This window comes from Podarcis melisellensis (assembly GCF_964234715.1).
Source record: "Podarcis melisellensis genome assembly, chromosome: 10".
Classification (NCBI taxonomy): domain Eukaryota; kingdom Metazoa; phylum Chordata; class Lepidosauria; order Squamata; family Lacertidae; genus Podarcis; species Podarcis melisellensis.
The window spans coordinates 31796774-31820468 of NC_138542.1; the positions used below are offsets into that span (position 1 = coordinate 31796774).

Consider the following 23695-nt stretch of genomic DNA (forward strand, 5'->3'; position numbering starts at 1 on the left):
TAATTTCCACACGTTGGTATTAAAATACCAAAACAATTCAGGAGTATAGCTGAACACAATCACATTTTGCCCCAGAAGTTCTCCTTTCTCCTCTGCGCTCGTTCTAGAACCTGAGATGCCAGTGAACTAGAAGCAGCAGATCGAGCAGACAGCTGGGACAATCGGTCATCATCATCTGTAAACAAAACAAAGGGGGGGGAACCAATCAGATGCATGCTAACAATATAAGCATGCTAAACAATATATGCTTAGGGGCTTGCTAAAATGGACATTGTCCTCTTTAGGAGCTGTAAGGTTAACACACACTTACCAATAAACATATAATTATTTTCTACACTGGGGAATTAGGAGTATATATGGATAGTGAAGCCAGATTTAGATTGGTTTTTAAAATTATGACACAAGGCACACTTTCAAAGCTTCCTGAACTGTATGGTACTTTTAAAAAAAACACAATTATACTTTTTAAGAGCAACCTATTAATATTGAAATTAGGTAAAGGTAAAGGTACCCCTGCCCGTACGGGCCAATCGTGTCCGACTCTGGGGTTGTGCGCCCATCTCACTTAAGAGGCCGGGGGCCAGTGCTGTCCGAAGACACTTCCAGGTCACGTGGCCAGCGTGACAAAGCTGCATCTGGCGAGCCAGCGCAGCACACGGAAACGGCGTTTACCTTCCCGCTAGTAAGCGGTCCCTATTTATCTACTTGCACCCGGGGGTGCTTTCAAACTGCTGGGTTGGCAGGCGCTGGGACCGAGCAACGGGAGCGCACCCCGCTGCGGGGATCCGAACCGCCGACCTGACGATCGGCAAGTCCTAGCCGCTGAGGTTTTACCCACAGCGCCACCCGCGTCCCTCATATTGAAACTAGAGGTGCTGTATTTTATTTCTGAAAGGACCAAAAGCATAAATGAACACATGTGATTCAAAAGTATGCTTTCTTGTATTGGTGCAAACTCAGTGCGGTGGAAATACCATTTTACTTTCATTGGCAGTTAACATGGGCCACACTTTTGACCATACTGCGTGGGGTGAACTTAGCTGTAAGAAGATACAGATGTAGCAGCAGCACACACAAAGGGATTGAAGCTACGGAAAAGTCTACGGTGGAAAATATTGCTTGCACCCCAGTTCCAGGAAACCAAAGCATGAGCCAAGAGGCATGCCACAGCATCTTCTGCAAGACTGCAAAGAATTCTGAGGTACACTCTTGATTCATGCATTGCTTCCAATGTGCACTCTGAGTAGCCTCTGGCTACCATGTAACTTATGCGCTGCACATAAGGAGAGCAAAGCAATCCTGCTGCATGGAGCATGAACTGATAGATGGACATACTTACCCATGAACCATACGTTGCTCAAATCCACACAAAATCAAGAGTTTCTACCAAGTCACTATTTTTGTAATACAACATCGTCAAGAGTTTTGCCTGCCATAATCCCAAGAGACCAAACCGGAAAGCTGTTGAAAGAGCAGCTGCCTGGTTTGTCTTTATACACTAGTTTTGTGGTACTAAGTTGCACTACGTTTCTGAAAGAGCCTGCCTGCGAAATGTTCAAAAACACTGTATGCAAGAAAAATTACAGACTACCTCCATCACTATAGTTCCTTTCCTGAAACTACCATTAAAGAGGTGCCAAGACTCAGCACCTAAGCATTGCACAGTAAATGTGTGCATTTAAAATTAGATAAAATTTCAGATACTAGTTTTTCTGCTGCTAATCATTTGTTTTCAGTAGCAGAGCACTGTTTGGCAACGATCTGTCATCTCAAGAAGAGTGATGAGACTGCAGGGCATTGCTGAAGACCTGGTTGACTTTAGAGGCTTTCTGTAAACATTTATAGTTGCTTTGCTGAGCAATCTGCACAGCCCACACACTTTTCAGTCTTAGCTATTACTGAAAGCTGCTAAAAGAGCCAAGTATCAGGTGGACCTTACTCAGAAGGTGCAGCAGTTTCTATGATATTTGCATATGCAGCCATTAATTCTGAGCAAGTACTTCCAAGCATCTCCCGTCTCAATCTGTGCAATGGGGCATTGCAAGCTAAACAATTCCTCTTTAATGGCAAGTGTTAGGGATGATTCACACATTAATTCAGAGGTGCTAAAACCAATGAACACAGATTTTTCCGCCTCGGGGCTGTTGTTTTTTTGTGTGTGCAAGTCATGACCCTACATCAAAAGCTGCCAAGCTACCGAGGTGGAAAGAAAACTGTGAGTATTTCTTTTTATGTGGTTGTGAGGGCCGTTTCTCACCAACAGTTCCCCATTTGAAACCTATGTAGCATTGTTATTTTGTACAGGTTTCACTGTCTCAGAAATAATTGTGTGATTTAGCCTGTGGTCTCCTCTATTTATCCACTTTTTGTTTGCCTGGGATTGATATATAATGAACCTTAAGAAATTCAGTGGACACCTAAATGACCCTACTCTCTCCTTGTCCTAGGCCCTAGATGGTACTTAGCATCATAATTCCAGTCAAACACTCCCTTGGTCTTATTTGCAGTTCAAATCTAAAAGGTGCATTTAGGGAGGTCGTAGAGTTTGAAAATATTTGATCAAATATGTGCTTTGTCGTCCCAAGAGAACAATGCAATGAAGAAGAATGGTAAGAGGCAAAACAGAAACCAAATCTAAGATGCTATGCACAGACAAGGGATGGTAAGGCTGCTAAGGGACTACTGCAGGTAGCAGACATGGTGTTAAGTTTTGTAGTCTTCAAGTTCCAATGGAGTTAATAAATCAGGGCATACTAAAATTCTTTCCCCACGTACTTATGATCTTGGAATGGTATAGCTACAGAGGTCTACACAACAGCTTTATTCAGATGTAACACTTAATTGTGGTGAATACTGAATACTGTGCATTGAAACAAGCCAACTTCAAACCATACTTAATGAAGCTGGCTTGTTTCTATTGACCATGATTAAGGTTAACAACAGTTTAGGGTCTGTATGGCATGTTTCTGACCTCCTCCACCATGGCCTGAGGAGAGTGCACAAAGCCAAGGCTCTTGTAGCTCTCAACCACAGCTAACACTACATCCAAACATAGTCAGCGGGAAGACATACAGTGGAACCTTGATTGTCAAATGCTTTGGAAGTCGAATGTTTCAGCTTTAGAAGGTCAACAACCCGGAAGTGAATGCTTCCATTTTCAAACGTGCCTCAGAAGTCAAACAGCTTCTGAGGTGTGTTTCTCCATTTTTTTCAATGGATTTTGCCTACCGGCAATTGCACATCAGTTGTTGAACATTTCGGAAGTCGAATGGTCTTCTGGAACAGATTATTCCACTGAATTATTTCCAAGGTTCCACTGAACTAAAATCAAGCCATGGGATTCTATAATCGTCACAAACAGAACAGTTCACTGCATAACACACATGCATATACATTCTCATATTCATACACGTGTGTGTGTTTGAGAGAGAGAGAGAGAGAGAGAGAGAGTGGTTATATATTTATACACACTTTTTAAGTTTCCATTAGAATGAACTGGTATGAAGTATCTATTTTTACAACAGCTTTCATAGTTCCTACTGAGGGGAGGGGAAAGGAGGGGAAACTGAAATACTGTACAGAATTATGTGTTATTATTATTAATGACTACATTAATAATAAATGCCTAAAAATTATTAACGGCTCTAGTTAACATGGATAAAAGAGGGGAAATACCTTCATCGTTATAGTTTCTCTCCTGAAGTGGTAATTGCATCCAGCTCCTTTTAGGGCTTGCAACACCGCCTAAAAAGAAACAGCACACAACACTGCATTTCTCCAGTCCACAAATACTTTACCTCCTCATGGGAAAGCAATTAAGATTTTACTTTTAAACACAAAACTGCCAATATACCATATTTTTCTGTGTATAAGACGACACTTTCTGCTAAAAAAAACAGGCAAAATTTGGGTGTCGTCTTATACATGGATAGTGAATGCAGAGCGGGAACGTGCGATTAATGGCAGCAGCAAGTAAAAGATTGGCAGCAGCAATTGGGCGGGTGATTGGTGGCTGCGGCAAGGCCTGCTGGCGATTGGCTGCGGCAATTGGGCAGGCGATTGGCGGCTGTGGCGAGGCAGGCAAGCGATTGGCAGCTGCAACAAGTGGGAGGGTGGGCTGTTGGTGGCGGTGAGCGGGCAGACAATTGGCGGCTGTGGCGAGGTATGCGACTGGCAGTGGCTGTGGCAAGCGATCGGCAGTGGCAGGCAGGCAGGCAAGCAATTGGCGGAAGTGACCTCCCCCCACCCCCCAAAAAAGCAAAACAACTTAATTTCATAATTTTGGGTTTAAAAAAATAAGGGTCGTCTTATACATGGGGGCGTCTTATACACAGAAAAATACGGTACTTAATGTACAGTTAACGTTCTTCAACAATGTTGGTCAACAAAGCATTCCCCCAACATATTAACTCCTTCAGATTAGTGTTGAGATGTAAAGAAAAATATCCATATTGTACATAAAATTATAGAATCATAGACATATGGAGTTGGTAGGGGTTATGTAGTCCAACTGTATTCTCTCAGTGTGAACTGTTTGAAAAGAAAGCTGCTACAACAGTCTACTGAATCTCATAATCTATCTTCATCCATGATTTGTCACTGCCTCCATTTCAATCCTATTTGTTTTAGTTAGCAGGTATCCCTGTAGCTACCCTTCCAACATCTCTTGAAGACTCTTTTTTTACGCCAACAGGCCTATTTGGTTGTCTCAAAAGTTTTTCAAGATGACCCAGTCATTTTTATGATTGTTTTGCATTGTTTTATTGTATTTGTATAGGTTGAGGTGGTGCAAATCGAGTGGTTAGTGTGCATAACAGCCAGCCAGCCTCTACATTCATCAGACTTCATGGAGAATATGCACATAAATCTGTGCATGAAGAATCAACTGTAGACATTTCCAAGTAAATATACATAATCTCCAACAGGCCTTGGGGAATGCGGGTCTCTCAACCAAATCTTTTATACTTCCTGCGCAATATGCACATTCTCCACTCAGTATGCATAATCTTCAAGAAACATGCTTTTTTCTTTCTTTCTCTAGCTCAGAAGTGTGAAATCTGCACCCCCTCGGACTGCATCTGGGCCACTGCCTAATCCTTTGTGGGCCCCCAACATACCCTCCCACTGATCAGTCAAGCAGAAGAGGAAGGGGCAGGCCTCCAGATAAAGATCAACTATTTTTCTGCAGCTCAGCCTCCTTTCACCTCTCAGCTGTTCCCTAGTCACGTGAGCAGCAAAAGCGGGGATCGCAGGAAGAGGAAAGCTGTAAGCTACCCCTGTTCTTCCCACACCCCTGAATATAATAGCAACCATGGGGTCAATCATCATCAGAATTGCAGACGAGGGAAGAGTTAACCAGCTGAGGAAGGGTTACCCAACAGGGAAAAGAGGGCGGGAACAGAAAGAGCGTGAACTATCTGTGGTCCCACCCCATTGATGGCAGATCACCTCCAAGAGAATTCAGGTCCTTTGGGGGGAAATGCTGCATGCTCCTGCTTCCATTGATATAGTCTTTTAAAGGCTCTAGGAAAAGATGCTGGCAAGTCAGAAACACAGGCTATATGCGTAGTCCAAACCCTGGCCAGGGGGTATCACAGTCTAACAGATTAGTACGGCCAGGGATGCATCTGCAGCCCCGCCACTCAAACCAGATGGGGCAAAAGGTGGGAGGGGCCAGGCAAATCCCTGTGCCAGGCTTGAGCCCAAATTGGGTCCAATGCCATCAAGTGGCCTGATGAGTATGCATGACAGCCAGTTGTTATGCACATTAGCCGTTCAGCTTGCATTACTCTCAACATATACACGGCTTTAATATTTTATATCACTGGATGGTATATAAGTATGTTGAGAAACATATTTAATATAACGTTTCTGCATGCTCAAGGGAGCTGTCTACTCTTGGCTGTTTCAGTTTTTCAGTGTGGGGTCACATTGCAGAGTAATAGGAGATACTTGGGTATTTTTCAATGTACAGATTCACAGAAATTAAGAGTTTCTATTGCGGCTCCTGCCAAGACCCAGAAGCTCTTATTTAAAGCCATTCTACCTATCTAAAAAAGGTGCAAAATTGTGTAGAAAGTAAGCCAACCATTATGCTGAAACTCAGGATCCCTAAGCATTCCTTGAATGCGGCACGATGGACTCCAATAGGGCAGAGAAGCATCCTTGGCTGATTTCAAGCCAGGAACTATTGTTGTCTGCCCTGAATATGCTGAAGCTGGAGAGCTTCTTGCACCGGACGAATCTCGGCTGCACCATTGATCTTTCCTCAGAGGCAAAGGATCCACAGTTTTCAGCCCAGCAGCTGGGGAAGGACTCAGTGGCGTATCCTCTTCATCCTGAAAATACAGAGTTGAAAAAAAACCCTGTCACGTTGTGAAAAACTGTGCCAATGCTGTTCACAGGAAATGAACAAGAATGTCCTTTTCCACTTAGTTAGCTATGTCTGGCTGAAGACATTGAAGTTACTTTAAATGAATGTCACATTTAACTGATCACTTCTGCACACACGAGTACCTCAAACTAGTTTCATGAGTTCATAAATGCAGGTTAATAGCTGTGTACAGAGGAGTTTTGGGCCAGTGAAAATAGAGGGGAGAAAGAGCTGAAGGGACTGCTTTTGAGATCATCTAGTTAGTCATTTTTAGAGGCACGCGGGTGGTGCTGTGGGTTAAACCACAGTGCCTAGGACTTGCCGATCAGAAGGTCAGCGGTTCAAATCCCCGCGACGGGGTGAGCTCCTGTTGTTCAGTCCCTGCTCCTGCCAACCTAGCAGTTTGAAAGCAAGTCAAAGTGCAAGTAGATAAATAGGTACCACTCCGGTGGGAAGGTAAACGGCGTTTTCATGCGCTGCTCTGGCCACATGGCTTAGTCATGCTGGCCACATGACCCGGAAGCTGTACACTGGCTCCCTCGGCCAATAAAGTGAGATGAGCGCCGCATCCCCAGAGTCAGTCACAACTGGACCTAATGGTCAAGGGTCCCTTTACCTTTATCTTTACCTTTACCTTTAGTTAGTCATTTTAGAAATGATCAAAGATTGAATCGCATAAGTGGAGGTAGGAGCCTCATTCCAAACATCCATCTCCAACCATCAAGTGATAGGGGTGGTTTACTATGACTTAATTTCACCAGAGGGAGGTACCAGTGGTTCAGATAGGCTTGCTTCACTGAGGCTGAGCTTGCCCTGTTTAGCACATAAACTTTGGAAACTGCATTCAATAGCATCTAATACAAATCTCAGACCAGCCCATTCCTGCAGATAATGTATCACTGGCACTCATTTTCAAAGGCTGTCAATTAATGGTCTAGGGAAGTCCATTTGCCTTGCATAGCTACAGGCCTATAGAACTGTTACTCAATGGTTTTTTAGGATCAGGAACAGCGTCATAAGCTGATTTGGGGGATTTTGGGGCCTCGGGGGCTCCCTCTCAAATAGATCCCCCTCTCTTGAGTTACCAGCCTCCTCCAACATATGAAATTGGTTATAATGTCCCAGGCAGGTAGACCCTGGGTGATCCAGGAAAGGGTGTAGTAGAGACGGCTGGGAAGCCAAGGACCCCTGACTCTTCTTCCACACCTCAAGCATAGTGGAAAGAAAAGGGTTCTCCAAATCTCAGCGCGTCTGAGGAGGGGCTGATAGGAAGTGCTTTCAGTCTAAAGCCTGCAGAAAAACACTCCATCAGGGGTTAGTGCATGTCTGTGCAATGTTTAGCAACTGGAATACATAGTCTGTTATTTCCCCCATTACTTCCATGACATTTGTTTGATAAAACTGTAACTGCTTCACGGTCTTCAACAGATAACACTAATTTGTCATTTTTATTCAGTAAACGTGAAAACAAAGAAAGTGAAAGCAAATGGTAATTCTAAGCAAATTTTAAGCAAAACGTACCACCTTGTTAGATTTTCTTTTCAAGTCTTCCCTTGAGATTTGACTTGCCAAGGCATGCTTTTCTGAAGACCCCTGCCTCACATGCAGCGAGGATGAAGACTTCACTTTTGGAGGAGATACTAAAACAGCACCTCCTACAGGAACAAAAGAACACACTATTGTTAATGCTGAATTTCCAGAAATAAATTGCTTTGCATTCTTTTTATATTTAAGAGGGTGTGTGGGTGTGTGTGTGGGTGTGTGTGTGTGTGTGTGTGTCTATATATCTATATGTCTCTGTCTCTATACTGTATCTATATCTATGAATCATTAAATTGTTACCAGCAGCTGGTGTTGTAAGGTCATGATGTGTTCTTTGGGCTCCACCAAGTGCCCTTAGCTGTGGAGTAGGAAGCCTGCCACCCTCTTGTGAGGACACCAAAGAAGACCCTGCCATATCACCTGGAGAATTTATGTTTTCTTCTCTGAAAAATATGACAAAACATACAAATATACACATGGTAAAAATGTATCCTCTAATTTGTTGGTGGCCATAATTAATAAATTTAAAACTCTTATTTTGTTCTATGTATTATATAGGCCGTGAACAAGAGAGAATGGAAACCACAAGAGATCCTTCAAAATATACAGTTATATCTTCATTTCTGTGGGTTTGGTTGGTTCCCACAAATATTCTAGGTAGACTGCTTAGGAATTTTACACGTTCGGTCCAATAGACAGAATCATTCTTTTTATCCAATCTAAATTATTAATGGCTGTCTTACACCCATTATTCACTGGCCTCACAGATATCCAAAAAGCCCCCTCCCTTTCACCATTATGGCCCCCATAGTGTTATCTTTAGTGCAACTTCAACCCCCAGTAATACTGGTTTTCTACCTAGTTTTCCTGTTCTTCTCTGTCTTAAGAATGTGTCCTGTCTTGGTATCACCACAAAACAGTCATTATGCTCCGAGTTATATTTGTATACCAAAACTGGTCTGGGACCGTAATAAATTTCATTTCATTTTGTATTTGTACACCAGCAAATGAAGTTGGATCTACCTTGTTAACTTTTCCCATTTGTGTTCTTTATCAATATCAAAGAGTGAGCACATACTTTAAAAAAAAAAATGATGCTTTCATATTTAATATGCTTTGAAGAATGTCACTAGCTGTATCTCTAAACCATTATCTCATGATTCTCATGTTACCAAGACATGCGTTGTCAGCCATTTTCCAGCTGCTTCCCATAAGGAGGAAAAAAACTAACATGGAAAGTAACTTTCAGCATGGTTTTTAGAGCAATTCCCAATTTGTAATATGAGTAAAATAATCCATGTGTAAAATAATCCAGCAGGAGGTTAATCACTCTTTCTTGATACAACTTCAAAACATGGTATGGCATTACATGAACAAGCCTTGTACTCATGTGCTCCCACCACAACGTCCCCTGGCGTACTATGCTTAATTAGCTCATCGCTGCATCCAAACAGGAAAACCATTGTTTATTGCAAGTTGTGCAATTCAGGTTTAGCAACAAGTGGCAACCAACAGTTTCTGAATGAATAGTGATGCTTGAAATGTCTCCTGTGGCTAATTAGTAAGAACAAAAAAAAACCTAGTTCAAACTGAAATAGTAATTTCTAACCTCATTCATGTACATCAATTTGATTCCTCCATTAAATAGTGAAACTGTCGTTGCCCTACTTAACAGACATTGCGTGTAATTGTCATAACTGAACGACGTTGGTTTGAAACATAATTTTAGATACTTACACTTGCTGGGCATCTGTATTGGCATCCTTATCGTTTTCTTGCAGTTCTTCGATCTCTTCCGGTTCCGGCTTACGTTTCGCCCCCACTTCTTCCTCTAATGCTAGTGACTGATTTTCCAGTTGCTCATCATTGCCTGGTTTGTCCCAAACCAAACGCTGTTTGACTGGAACAGTGGCAGCGTCTGACATGCCTAATTTCCCAGTGTTGTTCAGCTGGAACTGTTTTGGCAATTCAGGATGTGGCAAGAGCTTTCTCTCACGGACGCTGTATAAAGAGGAAGCAAGCAGTGCAGTGAATTCAGGATGTTCCCTTAGGTATTCAGAAATATACTGATCGGACTCAAACATATGATTAAAAGCAAAACTATCATATAAACTCTGATAAGTTTTATATGTCATACCAACATACACATAGTTCAGTTTGTAAGGAATCCGCTAGGATTTTAAACTTTTAAACGAAAGCCTTTGCAGCCAGTATTCAAAAGATTGCATAACCAGTACTGTAAGATCAAAGGTGCTCTGGGGGGCTTCAGGTCACACGAAAAACGCTTGAAACTGAGATAACTTTCAAGGAAAGTTTGCAAAATGGCACTGAGGATTATTGGTTAAATAAAAAAGCCCAAAGCTCATTGGACATGCCTGAGCCTAAAGTAAGTCTTTGAATTCCAACTCCTGTGTATGTACTGTAATGCAGAATTTTAAACTTAGACACAGAAGAGTTGGATATGACTGCGGCTTCCTACTGAACCTCCTAATGAATAGGGCCAAAAGGGAAGTCTTCCCCAACCTGGTGCCTTTTCAGATGTTTTCAGCTAGAGTCCCCATAATGTTGTTGTTGCTGTTTAGTCGTTTAGTCATGTCCGACTCTTCGTGACCCCATGGACCAGAGCACGCCAGGCACTCCTGTCTTCCACTGCCTCCCGCAGTTTGGTCAAACTCATGCTGGTAGCTTTGAGAACACTGGCCAACCATCTCGTCCTCTGTCGTCCCCTTCTCCTTGTGCCCTCCATCTTTCCCAACATCAGGGTCTTTTCCAGGGAGTCTTCTCTTCTCATGAGGTGGCCAAAATATTGGAGCCTCAGCTTCAGGACCTGTCCTTCCAGAGAGCACTCAGGGCTGATTTCCTTCAGAATGGATAGGTTTGATCTTCTTGCAGTCCATGGGACTCTCAAGAGTCTCCTCCAGCACCATAATTCAAAAGCATCAATTCTTCGGCGATCAGCCTTCTTTATGGTCCAGCTCTCACTTCCATAATACTTCCCATAATACCTGAATATTAACCATGCTGGATTGGGTTAATAGGAGCTGACACCCAACAACAACAACTGGAGGCCACTATAGGGTCACTCAGTTACTGGATTCATTTCCCCTCTTACCCCCATGTAGCATGTTCTTGTGTGGAAGCACAGATGTACAGCCTGCAAAAACCGGTCTTCACACACATACTTCCAACATGATCTAGAGATGCTGAGCACTTAAAATCAATTTTACATAGGCTACAGTCAAGTAACAAATTTTCATGGAAGTATTTGTCATCAAAATCAAAAGGTTCTACTTCTGAATAAATATGTTTAGGGTTGTGCTGCTAATAAAATAGCTATGCAATAAAGCCCACTGAACTTGATTTCACTTCTTGATTTAAAAAGTTTTCTGCCACAAAAAAATATTAATACACACACACACAAACATTCATATGTTTCATTACTAACATTGTGGAGATGAAAAAAGGGAGAATTTCATGCCAAGAATGGCCATTTTAGCACGTTTTTTCTAGAGCAGGCCTAAATGAATTCAAGATCACTGCACAAATTGGAATATTTCTTAAACTATCATATTCCGGGTCGGCTTATTCCACACAGAATCACTTACCCTGCAAGATCTAGAGCTCTGACATTGTTGCTAATGATTTCTTCAGCACTGGAATTCGAGGACAAATCCCAAAGCCTGTTGTTATCTGACAGAATCTGATTTAAATGATCTCTGGAAAAGTGGGTTCCCTGGACCCTTCGCCTGTAGGACTCTGCTTTCTCCCGAAGTTCTTTCACCTGGGTATGAAGATTTCACAAAGTTGGATTTTTTAATTGTGGTCTGTAACATTTGTTTAAAACTATTAATTCATTTAATAGTCACAACTGACAGCACAGAGCAGCGTGTCACAGAATACATGTACATGACCAGCGGCAGCACCAACAAGGAGCAGCATATATAATTGTGCAGATACAGTTTTTAAAGTAAGCAAGTGTTACAAGCGGCCAAGTCCAAGCACAGCTGTTAAATAAATTATGCAGCAAGCACAAAAAGCCTACCAGCTATACATTTGCTTAATGCCATATTGTATTTCATTTTGAAGGTTCAGAAATGTTATAATTGCTCCAAGCAGGAAGAACTTAGATGCAACCAACCTCCATATACCACATGGTATTTAGGGTGTTTTGAGAACCCTAAAGAAAGTAACACAGAAATAAAATAGCATTTATTTACTTATTTGATTATGTTACAGTAAATGAGATTCAATCTCACATGAAAAACGATCCCTTTCCATCTGTTGGGATTGTGGTGTTATCCTGCCTCCTACAGTTCACTTTACAAAGAATGTGATCTACTCTCCTTATGACTTGTTTTGAATGGCATTCTTAATAAACATCCCTATTTAAAACTATGCGTTATCAGTAACCAATCTGACACTTGCAGGATTAAATATTTGCATGTGTATTTCATGTAGTTAATGTTAGCCATGAATATACAGAATTATACAGAGCCCTAATTTTTACTGGTGTATCATAATTTCTGCAACAACACCTCTACAATATCAAAGCATTCAAACTGTTAGTGTTATGTTAATAGTTAGAAACAGTACAAACATAGGGTTTTATCTAAATTCTGAGAGAAGACCCACTGATATTAATAGCTAACTTAGGTTTATTAATTTTTATGGGTCTACTCTAAGTAGGATTTAGTTGGCTACAACCCATAGCTTTTACTTGCAGGCACTGTACGGTCATGTCTATTATTATAAACCACTTCACAAAATCCAAGGAACGGAAAATCTTAGTATATTAACATATTCACCAAGCTAAGCAAGCTATAAAATGCTTTTTTAATTACCTTTATATATTTCAAGGAATAGGATTGCTGGTATTTGCAGCACAATCTGACTAGATAGCAAAGATCAATGAGAAAGTCACTCTGTGCTTAAATTAACACACACTGAGATCTCCAAATATCAAGAAATTTGTGAGCTTTCTGATATCTGTCTGTAAAGTTTCAGTACCCTTTTACTAAACACAGATTTGGGAATTTGCTATTTTAAAGATCCATTTTTCTGCATGAAAAAAATTGATTGAAAAGCAAAAAACCGTAGCAGAAGAGATGCATGCATGGTCAGAGCAACTGGGCACCTTGGGAGGAGATGGGAATGGATATTGAGAATGCCTGTGGTGAATTATGAAGAAACACAAAGAACACCTAAGTTTCACTATCCCAGCAGGTCATAGGCTCCGGAAATCCCTGCTGTGATTATGAATTGCCCTGTATTAATATTTCAGAAGTCTAATTTGAGGTGAATTTATACCAAAAGTAAACATACACTTTACAAAACACATTAGCAATTGCCTTCAGGCAACAGCTCCCTTGGAAAGGCTTTATAACTATATTTTCACGCTGTCACTCAGTAATTTGCAAAGAGTCTCTTTGGGGCCTGAAGCCCAGTGTGAGAGGGTGGAGAAAATTAAACAATGAAGCCCCACCTGAACTATTCATTTAAAGCAATACTGTACCACTTTAAACAAAAGGACACTATACCTGGACAGTGCAAAATGATAGTCAGGAACCTATGGGTTGTATCCAAGCAAGTCACTGTGCAAGCAAAACAACTTCCATGAGTGCAACAGGATTCCCCTTTCTCTCCTCCCCCACCCACCCCAAATATGCTGTGGGGTCCCTCCCAAGCCTCTCGAACAGTTTGGGGAGTAGGGCAGGGGATGCATGGGGAGAAGAGAGGGAGGGGAAGTTCCACTGAACTTGTGGAAGCAGCTTCCCTTGCGAAATGATTTAGTTGGATTCAGCCCTAAACCATTGCCATAGGTAATGAGAAACCCCATCTCACCGATGCTGTTGCATAAGTTCTCCTCCTGGAGAAATTCAGTGAAATGGTTCCCACCACCACCAATTTCTCTGCTCACAAATAAGATGGAAATACTCAAAGTGACAACTCACCTGATCAGGTTTGTTTCCCCTGATACGTAGCCAGGCTCCATCTTTGTACATATACTGTGCTGGAGGCAAGAAATTTGATCTGTATTCTGTGTTCATTTTCCTGGGAAAAGCAAGTTCACAGGGTGGGGAGAGAGATTTATTATTGTACAGTTATCTGATAAACTTTGTCATTGCTCCCTCCCCTTTAAATCTTTCATCCTAATACTAAAGAGAGAGAAAATGTTGTATGATATAGGTCCAGGCAAAACACTGGGAAATAAACATTACCTGTAGGAGAAGCGAGCTAAGAGCAGCAATTCATTTGTAAAAAGAGGCACACTCTGTCTCAAGTCCACCTTGAAGATATGGGGGGATTGGCTTCGCTCAGCAGAACAAAAACCACTCAGCACATTCTATGATGCACTGCTCTTTTATTATATTGTTTCATGTATTGAATTTGGTTCCTAGGATGAGCTGTTGTTACCTCTGGCTTAGTTCAGCCATGACCAAGATGGTTCAGGGCATAGTCTGCCACTAATGTCCTCTGTGCATCTGCAAATCTCTCACTTAGTTTAGATAGAGCTATTGCACTGCACCCTATTAAAATTATGATATCCTATTTAGCCACAATTTGGAGATAAATCTTTAGCTTCCTCCAAGATGCTAGATTAAATGAATTGGGCAAAAGATTCCTGCACTGCAGGGGGTTTGACTAGATGACCCTCATGATCCCTTCCAACTCTACAATTCTGATTTTAAAAGGTGCCACAAGACACTGTTGGTTTGCTGCCCCAGACTAATGTGGCTCCCCCTCTACAACTGTCATGTGATACTTACTTAATATTTCTATGTAATCCAAGTAACCTATGTTTTTGTTTTTGTTGTTTCAGCTTTGTTTCCGATTTGCTTTGCTTTGATTGATCTTCTGCAGTCTTCAAAAATGTTTCCTTTTCCTTTTTCTGAAGCAAAAATTTCAGAAGCACATTATTAATTTTTCCAGAGGCCTCTACAAACTACATTTCTATCAGACATTATCTTAAGTCTGGACACTTCTCAATGTACCAGCAGTTTCGGGAAAATTTGAAATGTGGAAATGTTCAGATATCTTTCATTGAGGAAGAATGTTTAGTTGACATATTTTATAAACAGTAGTATCTCTCCAGGGTTTCAGACAGGGATATTTCCCAGCGTGACTTGAAGGCTCCAGAGATTGGACCTGGGACCTTCAACACGCAAAGCAGTTGCTTTTACTACTGAACTTTGGCCCATTACCATATGGGAAGGATCAAAATGAAATGAAATAAGGAGTAATATCAACCTCAGTGTTTTGTTTTGTTTTGTTTTAATGAAGTTCAGTTTTAGAGACTTTCTTTTTTAAAAAAAAAAAATTATTATGGAATTAAATTTAAAAATACAAGCAGCAAAAAGGAAGAATACACATAACAATATATGATAACTAATTAGGAAGAAAGTGAAATTCACTTTAGTATATCATGGGTAAACCTTTGGAATAATTAGAAGAATACAGCCTAAGGGGGAGCTTATTAGGAGCATGTGTTAAGTAATGCTGCCAAAAATCAGGGGGGAAAGAGTATGTATTTGTACTTTACTGGAGCGTGATTAGAAGCTTGAACTGCTTCCACACAGTAGATAAATGAAAATCATAGTGCCATTACATCCTTCTTAACATTGGGGTCCCATGCTTCTTGTACTCGCTCAGTAACTTTGCACAGAAACATGGCATCCCATATGTTATCAATCCACTGCTAAAAGTTCAATGAAAAGATAAAATGCAACACTTTATAATTTAAAAATCCTTATAATTATTTTTTAAAAAAAACACTTCTTTCCCCATATAATCAGAGTCACCAGCTGAGAATCTAATGTGATCCTGATAATCTTCATATATACAAAGTATTAACTTCAAAAGTTATTTGAAATCATTTAAAATTACTTAAATATGAATCTGTAATACCTTTTCTCCAGATGAAATTTCTACAGGTTCAGATACAGGACATTCTTTCTCCTCCAAACAGCATCTCTGTTTCAGTTCTTTCACAGGGGGTGAAGCTTTGAAACTCCTTTCATATTCAGTTTCAGGAATAATGACAGGAGACTTATATGGAGGGATGGATTTACTTGAACTGTGAATAAACTTTGGTTCAGAAAAGATGTTAATTTGTTGATTTCTAAAGCTAAATTAACAGTGCACTCCTAACCACGTTTACCCAAAAGCAAGTTCCACTGAGTTAAAGAGGGCTTATATCCAGGCTGATCGCCGAAGAATTTATGCTTTTGAATTATGGTGCTGGAGGAGACTCTTGAGAGTCCCATGGACTGCAAGAAGATCAAACCTCTCCATACTGAAGGAAATCAACCCTGAGTGCTCACTGGAAGGACAGATTGTGAAGCTGAGGCTCCAGTACTTTGGCCACCTCATGAGAAGAGAAGACTCCCTGGAGAAGACCCTGATGTTGGGAAAGATGGAGGGCACAAGGAGAAGGGGACGGCAGAGGACGAGATGGTTGGATAGTGTTTTCGAGGTTACCAGCATGAGTTTGACCAAACTGCGGGAGGCAGTGGAGGACAGAGGTGCCTGGCGTTCTCTGGTCCATGGGGTCACGAAGAGTCGGACACGACTAAACGACTAAACAACAACAACAACATATCCAGGTAAGGGGGCTAGGACTTCAGCCTAGATCTTGCACTGTAACCAGTGAGATTTAATAGTGCTTAAGTCTCCTAGATCACTCAACAAGGTTATAATGAATTGAGAGGTCTATACTTCTCAGTTGTTATGGCACTGATCCAGCTAAGTAAACGCATGTCATGCTCCCCAATGATAACTGCTTATCTGTGGGATTCTACCTAGTAAAAGTATTTAACAGTGGTGCAGCAATAAAACTGCTAGCACATTTGCAAAGATAAGCAGGGTCCAGTATGGTTTCAAACTTGATGGGGGATGGTTTGTTGAGATTCCTGCATTGCAGGGGGTGGACTAGATGACTCTTGGGGTTCCTTCCAACTCTACAATTCTATGATTCTATAAAACAGATTCCTCATATACTACTCATGTAACATTTTATGCACCCTGGTTTGGTGTATCAAGGCAGCAATCCTATGAACGTTTAACAGGGAGCAAACTCAACTGAATACAGTGGAACTTATTTCAAAATAAACCTGAATATAATTGCAATGAAAGTACATCAATATTATTTTATGAAAACCTAACTCCTATACAAACCTAAGTTTGGAGAAATCCCCAGTGAGGCTTACATTTAAGAAAACTTCCAGGTACAGGATGATACTTTACAATAAGAACCCTTCTTTTTATATGCTTGAAAGTTACCTGGTCTGTTGCAAGCACTGGAGACATCTTTTGAGGAGTTTTCCAAATAAATTGCCGTTGATACTCAGAGCTTCTAGGGAAGCTACTTGACCATGGAATATTCAGGCCTGCTTTCCTCTGCAAAACTCTGTTAAGCTGTCAACAAGTTTTGGCAATGAACTCAGGGAAAATATAACTTCCTTTCCTCTAACAGTGTTTGAACCTTAAATGAACTGTTTAAAATTAGTGTAAATATTTTCTTGGATAAAGTTGATGAAGGCAATGTCATACCATCATATTGCATAAACCTCTCTGAAACATATACATTTCAAAGACAAATCTTGCTTCCATTCATATCAATGACAAAATGTGCTTCAACAGTACCATAACCAAACCCCTTAATGTGTTATAATTATGACAGACCTACAATTCTTAAAAGAGCAATTTTTAAACATTTCACACAGGAATTCACTTCAACTGCTGCTCTTGTGTCTTAGTTTCTGCTTCCAACATCAAAACAAAAAGAAATTTCAGTAGTCTCACCTCACCGTCTTTTTCTCCCAATTCCTTTTTTGTTGATAGTGGTTTTTTGTTTATATGCCCTATTGTTTTGGGTGGTGACATCTTGCTTTCTGCAAGAGCTACAGTTGATTCAGATCTAGAACTTGCAGGGCGGGAATGCACCTTTTCAGGAAGCCTGGGTGCATCAGGTGTTTTAATATTTTCCTGATTTACATCATCTTTGCTGTCTTTTGTGCGCAACTCCAATGGCCGGTGGATTTCATATTCTGATGACGTATCTTTCTCCGAATTATTGTCCCCAATCCATTCAAAGGACTTTGAAATTTGTGTGTTGTGATAAGGCACTCTTCTCTTAGAAATAAAACTGGGTTCTCTTGCAATTCCTGCAAAACAGTAAACGTCAAATCTGTGCATTTTGAAAATCCTACACAGGTATCCACTTCTCATTATGTTATTTCTAGCAGCAGTTAGAAAAAGGAAAGAAAGGGGAATGCAAATGCATGTAATAAATAAGTGCTAGTTTTATTTAGAAGATCCTGCAAAAACACCTATGTGATTTTTTTTGTAGTGGTTGAAACCATCTGGCACACAACTGGTGGTGACAGGATCAAAGCCAAAAGTGAGCAGGGCATCGGTTTCTCTCCCTCTGCTACCCACCTCCGACCCCCCCTTGCTACCCACATAAAACTGGGCTCAAGGCAACAGGTTGCCCAGCCTTGCAATACATAAAGAGGTGCATCCAACCACGTCTCCCTGCTACAGAAGGCATCATCATTTATGTCCATTCTCCCATAGTCACTGAATTTAAACATGCACCTTTGTGCCTCCATATTTTCTGGGGAAAGGGTTTTTTGTTTATTTTTTTGTTCTCTTCTTAGAAAATAATACTGCTGTCATGCAGGATATCGGGGGGGGGGGGTATCTCTGTACTATGGTAAACTTTATAAAATTAACACACACAAAGCAGTAATTATACAGCCATAGAAGGACAGAAGGCCTAATTTGGCTTACCGAGCTCATCCGATCGAAGTCCAGCCCATCGGCATTTTTGCTCAGGTGCAGAGCTACATAGCCTAGACTGAGCCGATTTCCTCCATTTGAAGTTCCTCTTGTACTCACTCAATCCCTACAGCAAGAAAAAACGTGGAAACCAGTGATTTGATGCAGCACTATTTCAACAGCTTCCATCGAACCTAACTCTGCTGCAAAGATTCCTGTGAGCACTCTCTTTATGAGATCTTTTTTCTTGAGGGACAGGACATATTGGGGGTCATCTGCATGGGAGTTTAATACATATCCGAACCTATTTGTGTCTCACGTTGTTGTTGGGGTTGTGTTTTTTTGCAAGCTCTGCAACCTTTAAGTTTTAAGCACCGCATCACTGGCCTGAAACCCCCAGGTAAAAGTTTCCCTATCAACGAACCCACCTCCATGCCAGGCAGAAATGAATTTCCATCAGGCACACAACTACTGAAGATGCCAGAGCCCTGAATGCGAGATGAGCAGCGGCCCTAAAGGTTTTCCATGCCAACCCAGCCCGGCTGGTGCCCACATACTAACCCATTCAGAGCTCCAGTGGGAGCAGACTCACTCCCACCCCTACGCTCACTCGGGGGGCACCCCTCCTGCATGCTCCAACCCCAGGCCGGGGTTAGGGCAGGTATAGGGATTTGAGTGACAGCCGGGAGCAGCAGCAGGAGGAGGAGGAGTCTGGTTGCCCGGCTGCAGAATGCAACCCCACGGGGGTCACAAACGGCCCTTAAAACTGACGGGAGGGCACAATAGGGGCAGAAGCCCTTGGGGGCAAATGGATAAAAGCCCCCGATAGACGAAAAGGTGGCGGCCCCAGAAACAGCCGCGTCTCACCTTCCAACGCACAGGCATGGCTTTAAAACGGAGCAGAGGACGGAGCTGGGCGGCTGAGGCGCTCCGGGACGGTTACGGGGCGGGGTGACAACGGGGGCAGAGGGAGGACGCGGCCGCTTGTAAACACGGCCGTCGCCTTGACGAAGCGCCGCGGCCTGGCCCACCGGGCCCGCTCGGCGCCTGCGCGGGAAGCCGACCAATCACAGCGCCCGGTTTGGCTTGCCTCCATCATCTCCCCGCTTGAAGATGCTCTCGGAGGGATGGTCTCTGCTGCGCCTGGTCCTGCAGCTGCTGCCTCCGCACACGAAGAAGGACCAAAGTTGCCCCGAGAGAGGAAGCGGGCGCTGGTGTCTCCGCGCGTAGTTGCTCGTGCATCTTGGCAAGAGAGGGGAGGAGGAGTTGCTGCTCTTCTTCCTCGCTCGCGCAACGGGGTTGCTTGAAAACCCCTCTGCGCTTCTTTCCGGGGTGGGGTGGAGTGGGGGGTGTTGTGTAACTATCGTATCTAGAGAGGATGCATTTTGTAACTAGATCGGTTTTGGAGTCTGGACATTTGTCTCCTTCCTTTCCACCTTTTCCTGTGATGGAAATCGAGCTGAAAAGAGCTTGCGGGTGAAAGATGGCAGAATTAAAGACAAAATCCTAGCAATAAAACGGGTCCTTGCGAGGTAGGTTAGGCTTAGGATGTATTTTGAATTTTACACACACACTCACCCTAAATGAAGGGTGCTAAAAAGTTGAAACATGACTTGGGCAGTCAAAAGATATTTTGGTTAAGTTAGGTTTGCTCTGGTAAGTGAAATGTGTGTAAAATTGCATAGAAATAATAATTTTTTAAAAATGATTGCCAAGTACTTGCAGTTATATTTGTTGTTGGCATCCGTCTGTCTCCAGAGGCAATGGAGTTCGCCTTTGTGGCTGAAGTGAAACAGCTGCGTAGGACTGAAGTGACGTCTGGGCAGTGTTTTTGGAGGTCCTGGGCTGCCCAGATGACAAAATACCCCACCCCAACCCCTCAGGCCTTGCTGATGTGGTCCAAAGGAAAACAGAGCTATATGTTTGGCAGCAGCTTGGCTGCATGAGTTACTGAAAGGAAGCCTACAAGGTGCCATCCAGCCATCTTAGGGACTCCAGGATTTGTGTAGGGTTTACTCCTTAGCCTTTCCTTCTCCCAAAGATATCCTGGAAGGCAGAGGAGGTTTAGCAGCAGAGTTTTCCTTCTCCTTAATGGGCTACCTTTCCAGGTTGACAAGGCCCATGTTCCGCTCACTTCCCTCTACAGCATGTGCAAAAACCGCCTTCTTGAACTTTGGACCCACTCTTGGTATCATCTGCTCAATCCGCCTGTGCCAGTCTTCACATGCAGGGGAAGCAGTTATATATTAATTTTATTTATTTTAGTATTAGTAGTATTAGTATTAGTATTATTTAGTTACCTGACATTTTCAGAAGATAAAATTAAGGACCCATTTTATTGCTAGGATTCTGTGGAAGCTGTTTATGTGCTTCTTCATCAAACATGGACGTACCAAGCTAAATGTTGTCCAATCACAAAAATAATAGCCAATTTGAATTCCTCATGCCAAAAAACATTTTTTTAATACCTCACACTGAATAAATTTGCAAATATTAACCCCCTAAAATGACACACACTGCTGTGATATGGTAACTGACCTAAGGTGACCTAGGCTACATACACAAACCTGGGAACTGTAGTTGGTGCTGGGAACTGTAGCTATGTTAGGGGTAAACTACAGTTCCCAAGATTCAGGTGTCTGATTTAAATGCACAAGGTGTATACAGTTTGAGTGAACATGGATTTAAACCTAGCTCTCCCCAACTACACAACACTGACTTTATCAATGGTGATTACTCCTATGTAAGTCTGTATAGTATTGCAGCCTTCATGTGCAGTTCTAAGAATATTTATGGCACAATATTCTGCATCTTTACTCAGAAGTTAGACTTACTTAAGAGTAAATAAGCTTAGTCTGTAACCCAACCCCAAAACAATCGCATATGTCATATTTGTTGGTATTCTTTGTAAATACTATATTGGCTGTTTATTCTTCTCTCTGCATTCTGTAACCTCTGCTACCACTTCCTAGAAATAGCAAAAATTAAATTATATCTATTGGTAATCTGTTTAGGCATCAACTCAAAGAGAACACAGCTTTAGATATACAGCAAACTGAAATTTATAGGGAAAATATGAAGGACGCCTATATATTTTGCTGTTTTACTTTGCCACTTCTTTTTAGGAATTATGATCTCTTGCTGTTATTCAGTAATGCATCAGTAAAATTTACCGCACGGTACATCTCAGTGGAAAAGAGGCAGAGGGTGACTGCATTGCAAATTACTCAAGAGGAGAAGGAAAATTGAGCAGAACATAAATGATGTGCCATTTATTGTACTAATGTTTAGTTTTGGCTGCAGCGAAACAGCAGCTGCTTGCCCTTCATTAAATAAGTATATGTTCAATTTGTAGCTGTAAATATGCAATCATTCTTCGGTCAGGGGCCGGGTTATTAAATTGTGCTATTCACACAGCCCTGCATGCTCTCCCAGTACCTATTCACAGGATGCCTCATAATGTAATTACAATTTTTTTATACAAGTAAGTGGAATTTACCCATAACAATGGCAAAATTACACAGGGTAGCTACAAATATCAGGTTACAAGAAGCTTCTGGAGGGTAAGTGATGTTGGCAATGTGCATAGTCTTTTGCTTTATTCAAATCAGCTTCCATTATTTTTAAAGCATTAAAGGGAAACCAGGCAGAATGACACGATTAAGCCCTACACTCTTGTGAAAAATGAAAAAAAAATATTCTCAAAGGGCTCAGCACTATGACCTCTCTCCTCTTCCCTGATTCACCAAGATGGTAAACCTGGACTTGGGCTGTATTGATTTTTAAAACACAGGTGGGAGCTCACTATCACTATTGTTAAATATTTCTTTTTCACTCATGTATCAATAAATAACCTGGGTAGCTTAAAGGGGACGACGACTATATATTAATAATGATTGTCTCTCGTTACAAAACAAAAACAACCCTTCATGTAGCTGGCATTTATGTGAGCAGGTTATAGCCTTCAATGTTTACTCTGCTAGCAAGGATTAATCTAGCCATTTCTAGTGCAATCCTGTGCATGCCTTCACAGAAATAAACCCCATTTAGTTCAGCAGGATTTACTTTCGTGCAACTGTGTATAGAGTTACAGCCTGGATTTTGCAACTCAGACCTTGAACAGCACTAAGTAATCAAAAGGAATTATCCAGTTCTGATAAATGGTGACAATCAAAAGTGGTAATATTTTGAATTTTAAACTAGACTAGCTATATTGTTGTTGCTGTGAAAGTTTTAATTATGGTAAATACAATGGCCGCGGTCCACAAAGCGCTTGTCTCTGTGGAATATGGAATATTATGGAACACAAATTTAAAACAGGGCTGCAATGTTTCATACACTAATTGGTTGTAATCATAGATTTAGAACCTTTTTTCAGCTAAATATGGTCCCCTCTTTCTTCAAAAGCTCTCTTCCCTCTCAACTGAGCAACAGGCAATTAGCCAATTTAAATCAGTGAGATGAACAAAATATGAACTATTGCCAGTAGGTGGCAGGCCATTAATGCAATACAATTCTATTCTTAAACCTTTAATGGCATATAGACAAGATTCTGATAAGGTTCAGTACAATAAAATCACTCAGCGAAATCTGCATCTAAAAGTTAAGATAAGGTTGTATAAAATTCATGTGTCCTCATTGCATGTTTCAGAAACCTGGCTATTAGCTCCATCTTATATTAATGCAATACATTGTGCTTCGTGTGCACAGTTTTAAATAAATGTCAGTAAATGTATTTGGTACCAGCTTAAAAATAGATCATAAACCCAGCCAGATGGGCGGGGTATAAGTAATAGATTATTGCTATTGCTATTCAGAAAATATTGCATCAAGGTTCAATGTTTCTGGTGCCTGATTTGTGTTTCTGCATAGCAAAACTCATACAGCACAATTCACTGTAGCATATTTTGTCTCTTGGCTTGAATTATATGGCCTTCTGAAATTTGCACCATAACTCACATACGATTATTTTAATTAGCTGAGTTTTCTCTCCATGACAGA

General features: G+C 41.4%; 1 protein-coding gene across 3 annotated transcripts; it reads right to left on the reverse strand.

The window, feature by feature from the left end:
• MDM1 (Mdm1 nuclear protein) lies at positions 1-19744 on the reverse strand. Of its 3 annotated transcripts, none has more exons than XM_081928028.1 (15): positions 19562-19744; positions 18707-18821; positions 17717-18078; positions 17195-17329; positions 15821-16000; positions 14683-14804; positions 13867-13966; positions 12054-12092; positions 11521-11696; positions 9653-9916; positions 8216-8358; positions 7895-8028; positions 6236-6338; positions 3676-3744; positions 1-175 (listed from the first exon to the last, which is right to left on the reverse strand). In XM_081928028.1, exons 1-15 carry the CDS (start codon positions 19577-19579, stop codon positions 60-62), a joined length of 2076 nt encoding a protein of 691 aa, XP_081784154.1. In that variant the 5' UTR covers positions 19580-19744; the 3' UTR covers positions 1-59. The 3 variants fall into 3 exon arrangements, with proteins under 3 accessions (XP_081784154.1, XP_081784152.1, XP_081784153.1); XM_081928026.1 differs by having other exon boundaries at positions 6089-6338; positions 19562-19743; XM_081928027.1 differs by lacking the exon at positions 12054-12092 and having other exon boundaries at positions 6089-6338; positions 19562-19743.
• Between the last annotated feature and the right edge of the window lie 3951 nt (positions 19745-23695).

Excerpts from the sequence above, each read along its gene's own strand:
- MDM1 (XM_081928026.1), bottom strand. Across the intron at positions 16,001-17,194 it reads CAGTGCTTGCAACAGACCAG|TTTATTCACAGTTCAAGTAA; the intron begins GTAACTTTCAAG and ends TCTGAACCAAAG. Across the intron at positions 13,967-14,682 it reads GGATTACATAGAAATATTAA|GAAAATGAACACAGAATACA; the intron begins GTAAGTATCACA and ends TGCTTTTCCCAG.